Source organism: Channa argus, chromosome 7, assembly GCF_033026475.1.
Source record: "Channa argus isolate prfri chromosome 7, Channa argus male v1.0, whole genome shotgun sequence".
Classification (NCBI taxonomy): Eukaryota; Metazoa; Chordata; class Actinopteri; order Anabantiformes; family Channidae; genus Channa; species Channa argus.
In genome coordinates, this window is record NC_090203.1 from 18,196,094 (window position 1) to 18,212,787 (window position 16,694).

The following is a 16,694-nucleotide window of genomic DNA, read 5'->3' on the forward strand; positions in this document are numbered from 1 at the left end:
GATTTTGAACAACTGCTAAGCCTCAACGAATTATGAAGGATTAACATCACTTAACAGGTTATGTAGGATTTACAATAACATTGGTCATCCTTGAAAAAAAAAAAATTATGCTCAGAATTCTTGCCACACTTGCTCATTGTACCAAATTGTTATAATATTGGCGCTATTGTCATTCTTAAAATGGTTTGGTCTTTGCACAAAGATAGGGTTTTTATAAAATAGTTTAAAATATATAATTTAGCTTTTAAATAAAAAAAGATACAAGACAGGTACCGTGAATCAAAATATCTCGTGCCGTGAACCAACCTGTAATTGAAACATTTGCCTTTTTTTTTTTACATACACAATTTTAAATGTATTTAATGATTTATAAATTGTACAGAAATTATTCTGATATCTGCAATGTTCCAAAAAAAGTTGCATTCATAATTCATCTAATTCAGATTATGCAGTGCATGCAGGCAACAGCAGCATCTCTCACCTTCGTAGAAGATCTTGAAGCCACTGTTTGATCGACTGTTGTCAGTGGTGAAAAGCAGATACAGGAAGTTACTGCTGCTAAACAGGAATTGAGGAACCTGGGTTCCATTAAAAGACCCAATCAGAGGAGAGAGTAGGTTGGGACCATCGTGCACCTCCAGGAAGTCATAACTGAGCTCAGTTTGAAACCTTGAAGTAAAAGAAGGTGTTGAAGAGTATACAATTTAAAGCAATACGTCAATTTCGACAGATTAGCCTGTTCTAAGCCTTTTAGGTTGTTCGGTCTGCAGAGAACACAGTGTCATTTTGAGGAGATAAATAAGAAATGGCTCACACAGCAAGCTTCCCAATTATTGCAACAGTATAAGATCAATGTGTTTCTTGAAAATCTGACATATACACACATCTGGTATGGATCTGTGGTCAACCCCAGGTCAAATCACAAAGGATTTCAAATCACTATTAATGTTTTTTTGTCCTTTCGGCTTATCCCGTGAGTTCAGGGTCACCAAAAATAGCCACTGTGCAAATATTCACAAGTATGACCCAAGTAGACATCTCATATTACACATATATGAACTTCATTTCATAGATATCTAAATCATAGGCAAAGTCGCTCTGGGTTTCTTTCAAATTACTGACATTCTCCTTTGTAAAGAGAGAATTTGAAAATTTGAACTTGCCTTTTACTCTTAAAAGATAAAGATCTTAAAGCAAGGCTAATTATAGTATGCAGAAAAAATAATTACTTGAGGCTTTCAACATATTTGGAAACTAGGTCTATGCTCCACCTCTTACTTTTTATTTCTAACTTCCAGGGCTATGGGTAAGTCTGCAGTGCTTGTGTCCATTTTATATATATGTGTCTGGTCAAGTATAGTATTACTCAAATGAAGCACAATATACAATATATGTATGCCTTATTATGTATACAGTAGATATTGTATTTTTAATACAGCATTGCATGCTGTCTCAGTTTGTGTCTGTCTTCTTGTAAGTGGAATGTGTGTGCATTTTGTTTCCACGGCTGACTTGTTGCAGCACTGTCATACAAACCTGTCAAAGCTGATCTTGATAGAGTGTCCCAGCTCTGCCTCGATGACCCACTCACAACTCAGGGAGTCTTTGTAGTAGCCTGGCCACCCCGGGGAGAGGATGACACCAGATGGCCCTGAGTAGTGGCCCCCACAAGGAGCTGAAGGAACAGAGAAGTAGAAAACAGGGTGGGAGGGGTAGAGATGAGATAGATATACATTTAAGAAAGGTTTTAGATTTATATTTTAGAGCCCAAAGGTAGTATAAAGAACAAATACAGAGAATAAGAAGAAGAAATAACACAAGATAAATGTTGGTTGGTTAGACCAAGCACATTGGCCACATTTTTTTTTTAATTGTCCCCTTATAAAATTGTATTTTACTTATCTGCTACAATTATTATTTCAAATTCCAACTCCGTACCTTCACATTTGGGAATAAGTCCACTCCACATCACTTTTCCTTCCTCTAGATGGCAGGTGATGGTGTCAGCCCCCTGCGTCTTGATGAATCCCTCTTCACAGACTACAGAAATGGTGCTGCCCATTTGGAAACTGTCCCCAAAGCGTCTGGCATTCAATGGTATGCCAGGGTCAGGGCACTCATTACGCCCAAAAGCTTGTAATGAGAAGAAGCAAAACAATATATAATGACAAATGGTCTTGAGTGAATGAGAAATTTGATATTTGCGAAGTTGGTAGATAGGGGAAATTAATATTGCCATTTGTAGAAAAAAGAAAAAACTAGCTATGAGTTTTTCTAACAAAAAGAATCTGAAAGGACTAGAGAAGTTTTAAATAACAAAAATTATAGGTGTTGAACTTGACTCTCTTTTTAATACTTATATATTAATGTAAATTGATAACATCTCTAAACATAATTGCTATAGATACAGTATTTGTTTCCACATTTTCCGTAGCATCACACAGGCTGAAAAACGTCTATTATCGTGACTAACAGTCATAGTAATTGCTTTTCTGGGTGCATTTATTTAAAAAACTAAATCTAGGATATGACATTGTTTAAATTATTCAGACGGTCACTTACTGCTATAGGTGATATTGAACCCTCGGCCAGACATAGAGTGATCAGCCTGAAACTCCAGCTGCAGCACATTGCTGTTGGATGTTAGGTGGGAAGGGACTTCAGCTCCTGAGAAGCGTCCTAGTATTGTGGCTCCTGACTGGTCTCCGTCTTTGATAGTTAGGAAATCATAGGGAGGCTCTAGGTCAAAGTCATTAAAGGCCAAATGGATTCTAGAGCCAGACTCAGAGATTATCAGCCACACACAGTTGAGGTTGTTCCCATAGCCCTCTGGGTAATCAGGAGACAACACTGTTCCCATGGGAGCAGTAAAGTTGGAGAAACAAGGGACTGTGTGATATGAGAGACAAAGTGTATTAGTAATAATTAAAAACTTGAATTTTAAGCAATAAGTATTGCACACTGCCCCAATGTACACAGTTTACCTGAAGAAAAAAAATATACTAGATTTTGATTATCAATATGGGTTGGGTATCATGAAACTGAAAGATATTTGTCTTGAGAACAGATCAAAGCAGTATTTGTTTAGTAAAAATGGATGCATTATTATTCTTTTTGAAATAAGCCTCAAATAACAAGCCAAGCATATGCTATCAATTTCCCATATTAAATTATGTATATTACTGTTTACACACAATGCATGTTAAATCACCACTGCATGGTCATTTAACAACACTAATTAATCCACCAAATGCTTTGTGTCATTGTGAACTTTCCAAACACGTAACTAATTGCTTCATTTGCTGTCAGGAAAAAAGGCTGTATTGGACTCACATATGCAGATGGGAATATTAGCCGACCACTGATTGTTGTTCTGGCAGGTGATCATCCTCTCCCCGATGAGCTCAAATCCAAACTGGCATTCAAAGCGCAGGACATCTCCATTTAAAAAGCCACTACCTTCTTGGTAGCCATACAAAGGTGTACCTGGGTCACCGCAACTTTCTTTGTCAATTTCTGTTGGTGAGGGGGAGAGCAGAGGAAAAAGGGGTAGTAATGGAAGAGAGGGGAAAGTGTAGAAAATTAAGTTTCAAGTTCTCTGTGTACCAGTCTGAAGGGCTGGGTAGGGATTGTTTCCCCCACAAGACAACAGAGAGAGATTGAGACCCATTTAGATGCAGACAGGGACACTGACTTGCTGCATTAGTGAATGAGACAGTCACAGACAGACATGAATGCAGGCAGTGAGATGATATCAGCACTAAAGTCAGTGTACCTTTATAGTTAATCTTGAAACCAATCGAACCCACACTCTCATCAGACTGGAGATGAAGCCACATCTGATGGGACATGCTGACAATCAGGTCTGGGACAAAGCTCCCAGTCAGGCTGAAGGTAGGACACAAAAAAAGTAACTGAACTGAACTAAAGCAGTTTTCAAACAAACGCATTTTATAAGCTAACGTCTTTTACAATTAAGTGAAAACAATGCATTTTGTATTATAAACACAGCTACAATACAAGTACAGTCTTTCAAATCAGCTTCATTGCATAATATTGCTCCACAGCAGTATGAATACATCTGATCACCTCTGTGACATTTTACTGGGATATTATGGGATAATTACATATGCAATGGTGCATTTTATGTAGTACTTACACTTGTATTATTGTTTTAGTGTCACCTACTTCTCCTCCATCTCCAATGGTAAGTGAATCATACCCAATTTCTAGGTCAAACTCTTCAAAGTTGATCTGAATCACCTGTTGTAAAAAACAAAATACAGAAGTCACTTTTTTTGTCCTTGGCTAGAATTTGGAAATATGGGAGCATCCCTATTGAAGTACTGTATTTATATCAACATGCAGTTTTTGTACATTTTCATGAGTTCATTTGTTAGCAATATCTGATGGATCAAATCCCCAGCACCTGCCCCGAGATGCTGCCTGCTTGCACCAAAAGTATACTCGATTATAAAACTCTGTTTGGACCAAACATACATTGTTATTACTATCCTGGTAGTTGTTCTTACTCATGGCAATCATCAAGATAATCCAAATATGCACGATCAGAACAGAGGTAGTTCTAATGTATTCAAGATTTAATATCTCCCAAACTGAACAGAGCATTGGCATTAACAGAAAGGAAAGGCAAACATAAAACTCTGCTTTGGCATACAAGGCATATCATACATCACCACAAACTAAGGACAGCACCAACAACCTTCAAGGCAGTATAGAAACTGACAGAAGCATGTCCTCACATTCCTTTAGAGCACAAATCAAATACTAAAAACCAATGAGAGTGAGGTAGACGCAGTAGTCTAAAATTAATTGCCCGTCCATATTCACCCTTGGGATATCCATCACTGGATTAGTGATGAAAAGAAAAATTGTCACATCTCATGACAAACATATGATGGCTGCTTGTTCATCCTTACCAACCCTTTTTCTTGCCACAGTGAGGACAATGTCTGTGTATAACAGCCTCATTGCAACGCACACAGAAGCATGATTACCATAATAACATTAATGGACTGAGTTTCAGTGCCAAGTCAGTAGCTTGTTTGCCTAAGAGAGGGCACGGTGGCACAAAGCTATTGCACTTGCCAGTCCTAGTCAGCTCTAAATGAGTGTTAGTTGGGCTGGTTATTGTTTATTAGCTGCACTTATCTGACACCCCTGTGTATATGACTGACTGGACAGAATACTGATAGACAAATTTGATGTAGAAGAGCAGCAATGACTATTAGGAAAACAGCTTTGACCTCTTCACTTTGGGGAAAAGCTGATCTCATTCAATCACTATTTCTCTCCATTTCTGTTACCCCAATTGCCAACAGCTGCAGTCATACTGGTGGCATACTGAGAACTGACATGCAATCTGCTGCAGTTAAGTACATTAATGAGAGATTGTAACAATGAATTTAAGTCAAAATACATGGATATTCTTTGTACCCTTTTACAACCTTAAGAAGTCCTGGTATACATCCAGGACTCCAGGAGGGAGTCCCTGAAAAAGTCTTCTATACTGCAGGTAAGGTGAGTTTTCTAATGGAAAAAGGTGAGGGGTTGTCTGGTGGGGGATCCTAAAAAATGTATTTATTACAAATCTAATGAAGGACTGCTTCACCTTTATTAAAAAAAAAAGGGGGATATCACCACATGACTTATGCTTTTTATACTATTTAAGAAAAAGAAAAGCCATTTTAGCCACACAGTTGAGAGACTGAGATACATTTTATGACTTTAGCTCAGTTGGTTAAGCCGTTCTCTGTGGAATAAGGGTCAGTGGTTACACGCCAAGTTCCTCCTGGTTACTTGTTGAAGTGTCCCTAGACAAGGAACAGAACCTCAAACCCCAAGCAACTTACTGTAAATGTTGCAGCCTGGCCACAACAGTTTCATAATGGGGATACATGCAGTATATTACTATACAATCAAACAATATTAATTTCCAATGGGATTGCAGGTAATATTGACTAATAATGTTTCTTTCATGTCAAATGATATCACATACTTTAACATGGACCATGTGGCATTTATATCTTGGAAATAACTGCTGTTTAATGCTGTAAGGCAGATGTACATAGGTGCAAAACAAATCGTAATTGGTACACTGTCATGTTGACTACAGCTGTATATTTTCTAGATTGTAGTGCATTTAATTGCTCAATTGAGACTACTGTCTTAATTGAGCAATTAAAATTGAGCAGTGGTTGTAATGAGACTTGGTCCAACATAAAACTGTAAAGCTTGATAAATGGAATACCTCCATCTCTGTTTGAATACCTTGTTAGGATCACTGGCTGTGATGATCCACACACACTGGGAGTTACTCTCATACTGGATAGGGAAGTTAGGGGATGTAAAGGTGCCTGATGGTCCCTGTAGATTCGACCCACACGTTTTTACTGCAAGAGTATACAAATAATTACAACTCAGTGCATAATAATACCCAGTATACATGCAGATTAGTATAAATGTACACTACAAAACTCAAATTAAATCACAGGAGTGTTCAATTCCCAATAAATATTGATGAAAGGGGTGCTCGAAAGACAGAGTGATAACTCATGCATTGTAATATGACAAAAGGTAAAATATTGTGTGTACAAGAAGAGAGAAGGTCTATTAGTTGCATTTCCATTAATCAAATTCTAAAAGGGGCTCCAGGTATTATGAAACATAGAAAAACAGCAGAGCATTTTCAAATGGAAAAGCAGAGTGCTGCAGCAGAGGCTTTCATACATAATTAACAGAAATGAACTTTCCTCTATCTGCATAGAGCCTATATCCAGAGGCACTGCCTTAATCAAACTGTTTTGTTAGCTCTTCAGATGCCAAGCTCACCCTTGCAGACGGGTCTGTGGTCACTCCAAGCGGCAAAAACTTCGGCTACGCGCTGGCAGGTAATCGTTTTGGAACCCTGAAGCACATGGTCCTCATCACAGGTAAATTGAGCAGTTGCCCCGATGCTGAAAAGATAACAAACACCATTAACGCCAGAAATAGCAATCAATTTATCAAAAATGGCTCCTGATGAAAAATCAGGCTAACAGACATTTCCATTGTACTGTGCATGACTATATTAAATTGAGAAAACAGCATAGCAAAAATACTTATAGAAATACAGTATATTGTAGATTAGAGCTAACAGACGAGAATGATCTCAAAAGGTATACATTCACTCGTTGTGCATGGATTTCAGAGTGGTCTAGGGTAAATGTTAGCAGGTACGTAAATCTAAGCTCATTTTAATAGTTGGAGAATGTTTCCAAAGCAATCTGAGTACAGTGTTTCATATTCAGGACACTGCAAAAATCATAGGTCGGCTACATGCCAAAGTAAATTTATACATTTTGTTTTCCTTCCCTGAGAGACATGTTATGGTTTGTGTGCGGTGAAAAATATGTTTGCTTAGCTGTGACAGTCTACACAGCGCGACTATTACCAAGAAGATTTTCCATGGCTTTTCTGATATGACAGTAACTATGTTACTGTATATCGTACTACTGGTGTTGGTTAGAGAGCAAATCTTCATACTCTTTAAATCTGCTCTACACAAATCTCAGCTCCTTCACTTCAACTGTGGAAGCACCAACTCACCTGAAGTCAGAGCCAACCCGCTTTCCATTTTCTGGCTCCCCTGGGTCGGGGCAGTAATTAGACACCTGTTTGATTCCTCCTTCATTCACTAAGTGAGAAAGACAAGGACCAGTAATACTATGAGATAGACACTTTAATTATCACAGCTTCGTACTTTCAGAAAAATAACCACTACGGCACAAAGCACTTGAATAGTAGGCAACTCTGACAGTTTGAATGTTCAGTAGTTATGTTTGTTGTAAAATAAAAAAACAAATAAAAATTGGTTTCATGGAACAGAGTTTGAAAGTTGGAGAACTCCAACTCTCATCTTTAAACGTCAGACATATTGATCAGCAAGTTCTTTGGCAGCTCCTTTGTGAGTATACACTTGTGTTTTGTGATATCAATGTGATTGAGTGCCAAGAGTAAATACAACACTCTTACCTGAGCTAGACAAAATACAGGGAAATGTGTTTGGGGTAAACAGGGACAAAACAACATTCAACTATCAATTCCAGGAGCTCCAAAATCATTTTTTTTGCTCCAAAGATAACACAATTTAAGGCACACTAGACTAAGCCTTCTTAATAGAGTTACATGTAGAATATTACGGCCGGAATATAGTGACAGGGCTACAAAGTAGGAAAATAGTTCAGTGCTTGTGATCTGAGTTAAAGCATTCTTATCTAATTCTTACATTATAATCTGTAAATAAAGCCTTGATTCACAGGAAATGAAAGTTATGAAATATCAAATTCCATAATTACCATTATAGTTAGCTGTAAGTCATCAACCCCCTTAACACACACATATACGCACGCATGCACAAATACACACACACACACACACACAGTCTGATTCCATTCTAATACAAGAGACTCATGTTTTCTCCATTTTACTTTGTTTCAGAAGTTCATTAGCTTTGTTGCGGGTTAAAATGCAGTTATGGGTTCAGTTATATCCAATGAATTCACAAGCTATATGAAACATCACTTCTTATACAGTATTGCCTGACAAAAGCTTGCTGCCCTTTGCATTATTCATGTCTCTGTGCCTTGCTGAATCTATGACACATAAGGTAATAAAGATTACAACCTGTTATCACTGAAGTGTTTAGCACACTGTGAAGTGAAAGGGAATTGTGTTCCAGGTTTATGTTAATGACAGAGCTCTGCAAGCAATTAGAATTCATTCACTTCGGTCTGAAGTGTACACAAATCATCTGACAAGTGAGTGGTCACTCAACCTTGACTACTGCTGTGTGTGGATCACACAGTGCATAAACATAAGTCACTCTGATGTGCTGCTTAAATAGTACAGAATGGGACCTGATCAAATTTAGCATTTTCCTGCAATCTACATAATAAGGCCTGACTTAGTGGATTTCTTTTATGTCAGGACAAAAAAAGTCCCACACACCAGGGGAAGTAGCTCATCAGAAAGAAAAAGTGACTGCACTTCTGCAAAATCTAGTACTGTAGCTTAATTCCTCCATCAAATGATGCAGCAAAAAAGAGAAGCAAAGGAACAAAGACCCAGAACGCAAGCCCTACATAAAAAATAAATAAATAAATAAAAATCCAAACAATGAAAACAGTTGCATAAGAAAAATAAAAGACTTACTCAAAGATAGTTTGTTAGTGTTGTCCTTTCCTGGTAATAATTTTACCCCTCTGGATTTAAGCTCTCCAGAGCTTTTCACTGGTCGAGAGCAATAGAAAGAGTTTATTAGTTAAAGAAGTTACAGTATTAGATGTGAGAAGATACAGTACAAGTGTTTCTTTCTCTGGATAGTGGTTAGTACTATAAAGAAAAGAAAATTGCTGCTGGTGTGCAGCTACCTAAGAGTTGCCGTGGTGTTCTTACAAAAACTATATTTGTCTTTGTTTGTTAGTCTGTTCATTTACTGTATGTGAGACATTAAAAAGTGGATGGAAATTGATTGGTCAAGACATGATTTTACCGTTGTACCTGGAAATAGGATTGCAAAAAAGGATTGCAATTGTACATGGCTGAGGACAACAGGGGCCAGATTGCATACAAAAGGCAGGTGATGCAAGTAACTGTCATAATTTTGAAGGATCAACAAAATAGCCAAAAGCAGCAGATAACGAATTAAACAAAACTACTCGTCTGAACCACACTATATGTCGATCGGTTAATTCGGGCTGTCATTCACACAATTAGGTTGCAAATATATTTAGTGATCAGATAAGTTTTTCTTCTTTTTTTTGTCTGTTCGGCTTATCTCGTGAGTTCAGGGTCGCCACAGCGGATCATTGTCCACATGTTGATTTGGCACAGTGTTTATGCCAGATTCCCTTCCTGACGCAACCCTCCCTAATTGCTGCAAAAAGCATATTGCTCAATAAAAGCCTCTTTCTCTGCTTTAAAATGGTCTGCCATTTTAATCTAGAAGAACTAGCATTAAATTTAAGATATTATTTTCCATGCACTCTTTGTCTTCATTTACAATGAATCACACATGCATGTTTGTCAGAGTTTATATATAGCCATTTATGGTAAAGTTTCAGATCTCACATCAGGCTTGGTTTTATGGTTTAGTACACATATCTTACACCTTGGCAAATCAAAAAATAACTTCAAAATAATTAATTTCGAAGCTGGCAGGGATTAATATTTATTAGAAAGTATATTAGTAGTATTTATCTCTCAAATATTTGATTAACAAGACTCTTGCTGATTGGTTTGAAGTAGCCTTCACACCCGCTACATTATTTAAACTGTTTAATATTCAGTTAACAAAAGATCAAAAAACATGATTTGTAATTACAGTGCGTTTTTCCTGCAATGATCCCTTTTCATTCAAAAACGGGTCCTTCTATTACAATGTGCAAATGAAGTAATCATGTCTTACCTTGATACTGAGCCCTAAAGCCTTTGTGACGGTGGTTGCTCTCTGTCACAAAATGCAGCCGTAGCCAGTTTTTGTTGCTGATGATGGGTGCTGGAATATTCATTCCAGTAAGCCTGTTAAAGTATAGAATCCCCAATAAAACATGCAGTATCAGTTTAAAAGACAAATAGTTTGACAGACAGAAAAGTAGTAATAGTGTTTCCCATGCAATTATTTATTTATGGCGGCCCACTACAATTTCAACACTGACCACCACATACCAACCACATGCATAAAATACAAAATATGGCAAATAAAATATTAATAAATATTAATAATAGCACTCATGGCACTTTATTATTATTAATGTATCATTTAATGATAAATTAATACATCATTAGTTATATATGAGTATCCCCTCTCCTTCCTTTTAGCCAGTTACTACTGCAAAAAGAATCCAATTCTGTGGGACGCATTGAATCCCCATCCTTTGTAAGGTGCCTTTCTTTAGCCACTTTATAATTGTAAAGATTTAAAGCAGCCAAGGGGCTTCTCATTTGTCTGACCCGGCCTGGCTTTATTCTGTTGCTTTGCAATCGTTGCACTGCACCCTGTAACACCACAGTCACTAGCACACAGTGCCATTCTAGCCATTAAGCTATTATAGGTTTGGGACAGACTGAAAGAGAGTAAAGTACAGTTGTGCCCTGTGTTCCCAAATCAGCTCAGTGGGTTAAAAAACAGAATGTCTTGTTAGTCTGTTTGTGTGTGGGTGGGTGCCCACATGTGCAGGTTTGTGTTATTGTGTCTGTCCTGTTGTGTTTAAAGTTTGTTTTGCTATGTAATTTCTTTGGCATTTACTGGAGAGTCACCTAAGGGCCAGAGAAACAAAAGCAAAATGAAAGAGTGGAATACAGCAGTGAGGCAGAGAAAGAGACAGGTGAAGATTGATGGAGAGAAAAAAAAAAAAAAAAAAAGGATGACTTTTTTCCCTCGGTGGTCATTGCTTATATAAGATATACATTAGTTAGCCTACTTGACATTTGATTTCTCCTTGTTATTAGCCCCTATTGTGTATTTTTGAACTTCATTAACTCAGACAGTTAAATACCCCTGTCAGACAGACACGATAAGCTGGTGCATGTTTTATATTTAATTGATTAGCAAGCTACATGAGATTTTGGAAAGTTGATATTTTTAGCCTAAATTATCCATCACAAGGGGAGATGATGGTAGCTTCTAGAGGGGAGTTAAAAGGTAATTGATTCTTAGACAAAAGTTGACCTTTTCTCTCATTGCGTGATTGATAAAATGCTAATAACACCATTATACAAGCAGAATGAAAAAGAGCAGCCTTCAGGTATGTGTACTATTTAGAAGAAACAGCCTCCTCGTTCCAGTAGTGGAAGCTGCAAATTATCACAAGATTTCTGTCTAAAAGAAAACTGATAGCAGCAATAAAGCTGTATCCATCAGGAAGTTGTACAGATGCTCCAGGCAGCACTGGACTGATGTTACAAATTTAACACTAGCGGAGGTGAATATACTGTTGTCACAACAGCAAAGTATCACAGAAAAAGAGAAACATGATGCTGCATCAACAGTATTCTGGGATGCCTGGTTTACACAGAGGATATGCATTCCTTCAACACTCTCCAGCTGCTGTGTTCTCAGTAAGAGCAGATGCCCAAATGAACTCAAATGTACTCATGGGCTGGAGGCTGAGAAAAAAATTTTTTTTTAATGCATTAAATGAGACTTGAGAACCTGATTGTTGTGTCAAACTTTTCTGACTAACAGAAATTGTGCCTTATTTTATCATTCTATTCTTTTAAACTGTTTTATTTCTCAATTTTTTTAAATAATATTAACAGTTTGTGAGTCACAAAATATTCATTCACCATTGACACTGGTAGTTGTAAATTTAAATGGCATGGAAACAAACGTTAATTGTTGAAAGTTGCAGCCTACTGTCTTATCAAGAAGGTGCTAACAGCCTTTTGCTTTTGCTGTCTTTGTTTTTGTTTTTTCCTCTTCCAGAGAATGTCCAATTAGAAAAAATAGATTCTTTCTTCTTGTACTCCCATTCGATCTCTCCAGGCTCACTTTGGCTGTCTTTTTGTTGCTTTTTAAATATGTTTTTTTTTTTCCTGCTCAACTCAATCTAAATTAACTAAAAATGTAAGACAGAAAAAGTATTCACCACATTCATAATAAGTCAGCTGAATCTTCATTAGTTAAGCTAGAGTTTTGGTAGCACTTTACACTCTGTTATAGCAAGGTAATAGTGGGGTAATATCTTCGTAATAACAATGTAAAAAAAAAAGGGGGGGGAGGTATTTTTTAATAACAAGGCAATATTCCTGTAATATTGTAACTGGGTTATGTTGATATTAAAATAACAATTTCATGTAATTTATAAAGTACTAAACAGGTAATAGCTTGCTGTGATCAATATCTAGGTAAGAGGAGATGAAACAAATCCCCAGTTGCGCAGTGCTGATCCTAAGCCCGGCAGAAATTGGGGAGGGTTGCATCAGGAAGGGCATTCGGCGTAAAAACTGCACCAAAATCAACATCCGGACAGATGATCTCCTGTGGCGACCCTAAACTTACAGGATAAGCCAAAAGGATAAAAAATAAATAAACTACCTGGTAACTGTTTTGGTAGTTCCTATGTAATACAGTGTCATAGAATTTAGCTCTAAAACCCAGTAATCAGTTGCACTTCTGTTTCCCTCATCCTGAAGTCTGTAGCCTTTTAAATTTTTGGCTTCTGGTCAAATGACAGAAGATATGAAATAAGATAATTAGTTAACATAAGGTCTAGAGATTCATTAATAAATACTGGAGTTGGGCCATTTTTGCTGCTTATGCCTAGCAATTGTATCTAACTTCAAAAGAAAGATCCATAAAATGCCTGCCTTTACTTAACTTCATGCTAAGTTTATAGATATTAACCCTTTATTACTGTAAAATATTTCCAAAATATTACCGAGTTGTAAAGTGCTGCCTTTATGTAACCTGACAGAGTTTGAGCAAAGACGAATGGGAAGAAACTGTAGTGCCCTGAGGGGCAAAGATGATTGAGACCTATGCAAACAGGTGCATGTTATTTTTCCCTGTTATATTTGTTGAAAATTTAGTCTTTATATGTTGATGTACTTAGGAAAAGCCAAATGAAACTGACCTTGATTTAATGTTGTAAAAAATAAGAGGTGAAACCTTTGAAGGGTGGTGTTCACCTATCAGGAGATGACTTCGCAGAAGTGTGCGATAGTCACTGTATACCCAGAAGCTTTTTACACAATTGTACTGGTGGAATACCTGGGTCAGTTGTCAGTTCACATTTCTTCAGTTAAACATTGCATACTCAGTTCGCAGAGGTTGGAGCGATTTTGTTAGGTGATATTTTGGCTTGTAAGATCAATAATAAATCCTTGAAAGAAATTGAATCTAATAGACATGGTAATTTAACCAAAGTTGGTAATTTAGTTGCAGGCCACCTCTTGCTCTCAACCTTTTAATACTGCAATCTTCTTCTAATTTAGCCAGTCTGTTGGAATATAATATTCAGTGAACCAAGCGAAATACTGCCAGATTGGTCTCAATCCAAATGCTCAGCTTTTTGACATGCTTACAACATGCAGCACCAGTATTACAAAACATACCAACAAATCTGCAGACATATGATGAAAGGCATAAAATAAAAGTGTATGAAAAAAGAAAAGTGTGACAAGTGTTGAAAAAAAGATTTCAAATTCCATAGTATATAAGCAAATATATCAGTAAAGCATTTCAAAATTTATGCTGTGTCCATACATGAAATAATGAGTGACGTGTAATCTACAGCTTGTTGTTTTGCCCTTTGTGAACAAGGCTGCACCATCATATTAAAGGTCAGCAGAAGAATAACAGTATTGTTTTTTTAGCCTAGCCAGACTAGTGTTGGCTTTTGTCAAAGGAGTTGGTTTTTTCTATTTTCACAGTGATTGATGTGTAGCCCCACATCAACCTTCCCCAGCATGACAACTATGCAATCAATAAACTCATTTGCAGAGATCTGATAGAAATCTTCAATTGATAAAAGGGGGAAAGTTGCTAAGATGTGTCAGCAAATCATATTTCTTGCCCTAGATTTTGTGGACTTTCAGTTATCAATAAGTTGTTTTTAGTATTGGGAATCATCCATCATCCACTTTTAGGAAACTAGCTGGCAAAATTAGGCTGTTAAGTGTGACTATGCTGTCCGTTTCCAATATCAAACTAATACATTCTGCATTAAAGCGTGGAATTTTCTACAGTTTCACCAACAATTGTGCAACAACGGGTTTATGCTGATGAATTTACCATCCATTACCTTTTAAAAAGGAAAATAAAGAAATTGATACAGAAGTGAAACATAAGTTGGACTGGTTAAATTATGTAGGTAAATAAAATTACTTAAGACATAATTGGGTGTTTAAGCATTCAGAGAGATCAATCAAATGATTGACTCTCTAGAAAGATTTTAGTAGCACTGGATGCAGCATTTGCATGTATAGCCTCTCAGCTGCTGTGTGGACCTCAAAGTTTCTAAAGTTACTTTTTACACAGTGACAATCGCTGACTACCAGAGTGTCAAGCGCTACGCTGATGCAAAGTGCAACAGTTACAGAACACAGTTCACTGTGCAACCCACAAATATTAGTTAAATATTTATCATGCAAAGAAGAAGCCATATGTGAGCACAATCTAGAAACAACACTGTGTTCTCTGGGCCAAAGCTCATTTAAAATGGAAACGCTACACATTGGTAAACATCGCCCCGTTCCAACTTTTTTGAGATGTGCAATCAAATCAAAAAAGATCAACGGCTTAGGGCTCGTCTCTCCAGGGATCAACACAGTGGAACATGTTCCGCACATTGATTTGGCATGAGTTTTTACACCGGATGCCCCTTTCTGCTGCAACCCTCCTATTTTATCTGGGCTCAGAACCAGGTGGGACCATACCTGGTGGGGTGGCATTTGATCGTGTGCAATCCTGCACCCCAACCCAATGGTCTGGCATTTGAGCCACCAGGCCCCCATTGCCATCAAATTGAAAATTAGGTAATATTTTCCATGAAATGGTAAAATGTCTGAGTTTCAACACCTGATATGTTGTTTATGTTCTATTGTGAATAAAATATGGGTTGATGAGATTTTGTTCATTATTTAAATTTTACACATCATCCCAACATTTTTAGCATTGGGGTTGAAAATTTGTGTTTGCAGTATTTCTCAAACATTGATTTGTGTGTTGCTTCACCACAGATTGGCGACAATCATATTTCACTGGATCATAAAGAGGTGAGGTGAACCAAAGACCAGGTTTATTTGATGCCGTCCTAACCCTGCTTACTAACTTCACCATGACAATACTAACAATATCAATACTTCTTGATTCTCATATTTGGTTTGACATGTGTTTTACGCCAGATGCCCTTCCTGACACAACTCTCTGTATTTATCCAGAGTGGCACAAGAAGACATTGGATTGTGTCCTCTTTTGGTTTATTTTGCTGATCAATACTATTACCGGTTAAAACAGAACTGAAAGGTGCGTCGACAAGCACACATAAAGTTTGTAAACCTCTCCGTGCTGAAATAAAATTATTTTAAATATCACCAATAAGCTAACTGTTAAACTGAAACAGACTCACAATTTTGCCTCCATGTAAGCAGCTCACAAATATGTGATATGTTGACTCCACCAAAAAGTAAAAAAATCCAAATGTTTACAACGGCATCCATAAAGTCTGGGATATTAACATTTTGACCAGATGGCTGAAAATCTTTGGACTGCTAAAACATGACAGAAGTAGGTTATTTTACAGTGAAAAACCCTCCACAACCTGTTGGTGCTTCAAATAAAGGATTTTCTGTTATTTCTGCAAATTCAGCAAATAAATCAGCAAATGTTACAAGTTTTAAATCCACTGGCTGGCTGCTTCCTTTCTGTGCAAAATGTGTTTGTGAATGGTTGCCTGTGTATGTGTCTGTGTTGGCCCAGCTTAAGATAGACTAGAGACCTGTTCAGGGTGTATTGTGCCTCTGGGTGGATGGATAGAGATTCTCCCAACTGTAAAGATGCTTTTTATTCCATCTGGAACTGGACAACTCCAGATAATCAAAAGGAGTCATTAGCTCTGAGGCATATCAAGAAATTGTTAAACAGAATGCCATGCCATCGGTCGCAGAGTTGAAGCTGAGCTAAAATGGGT

At 37.3% G+C, this 16,694-nt stretch overlaps 1 protein-coding gene across 5 annotated transcripts in view; it reads right to left on the bottom strand.

Annotated features, from left to right (window-relative positions):
• Positions 1-16,694, bottom strand: part of LOC137130705 (CUB and sushi domain-containing protein 3-like) — a 194,197-nt gene that overhangs the window by 126,588 nt on the left and 50,915 nt on the right. For all 5 annotated transcript variants that reach the window (XR_010914879.1, XM_067511194.1, XM_067511192.1 and 2 more), the window contains exons 6-17: positions 10,469-10,581; positions 9,214-9,291; positions 7,609-7,696; positions 6,853-6,977; positions 6,292-6,413; positions 4,160-4,263; positions 3,776-3,888; positions 3,334-3,516; positions 2,563-2,889; positions 1,939-2,133; positions 1,537-1,675; positions 482-669 (exon numbers count right to left, since the gene is read on the bottom strand). Coding sequence is in view for 4 of the 5 variants with exons in the window: in XM_067511194.1 (XP_067367295.1) it covers positions 482-669; positions 1,537-1,675; positions 1,939-2,133; positions 2,563-2,889; positions 3,334-3,516; positions 3,776-3,888; positions 4,160-4,263; positions 6,292-6,413; positions 6,853-6,977; positions 7,609-7,696; positions 9,214-9,291; positions 10,469-10,581 (1,775 nt within the window). In the remaining variant the exon portion in view is untranslated. The remainder of the gene's footprint in view (positions 1-481; positions 670-1,536; positions 1,676-1,938; positions 2,134-2,562; positions 2,890-3,333; positions 3,517-3,775; positions 3,889-4,159; positions 4,264-6,291; positions 6,414-6,852; positions 6,978-7,608; positions 7,697-9,213; positions 9,292-10,468; positions 10,582-16,694) is intronic.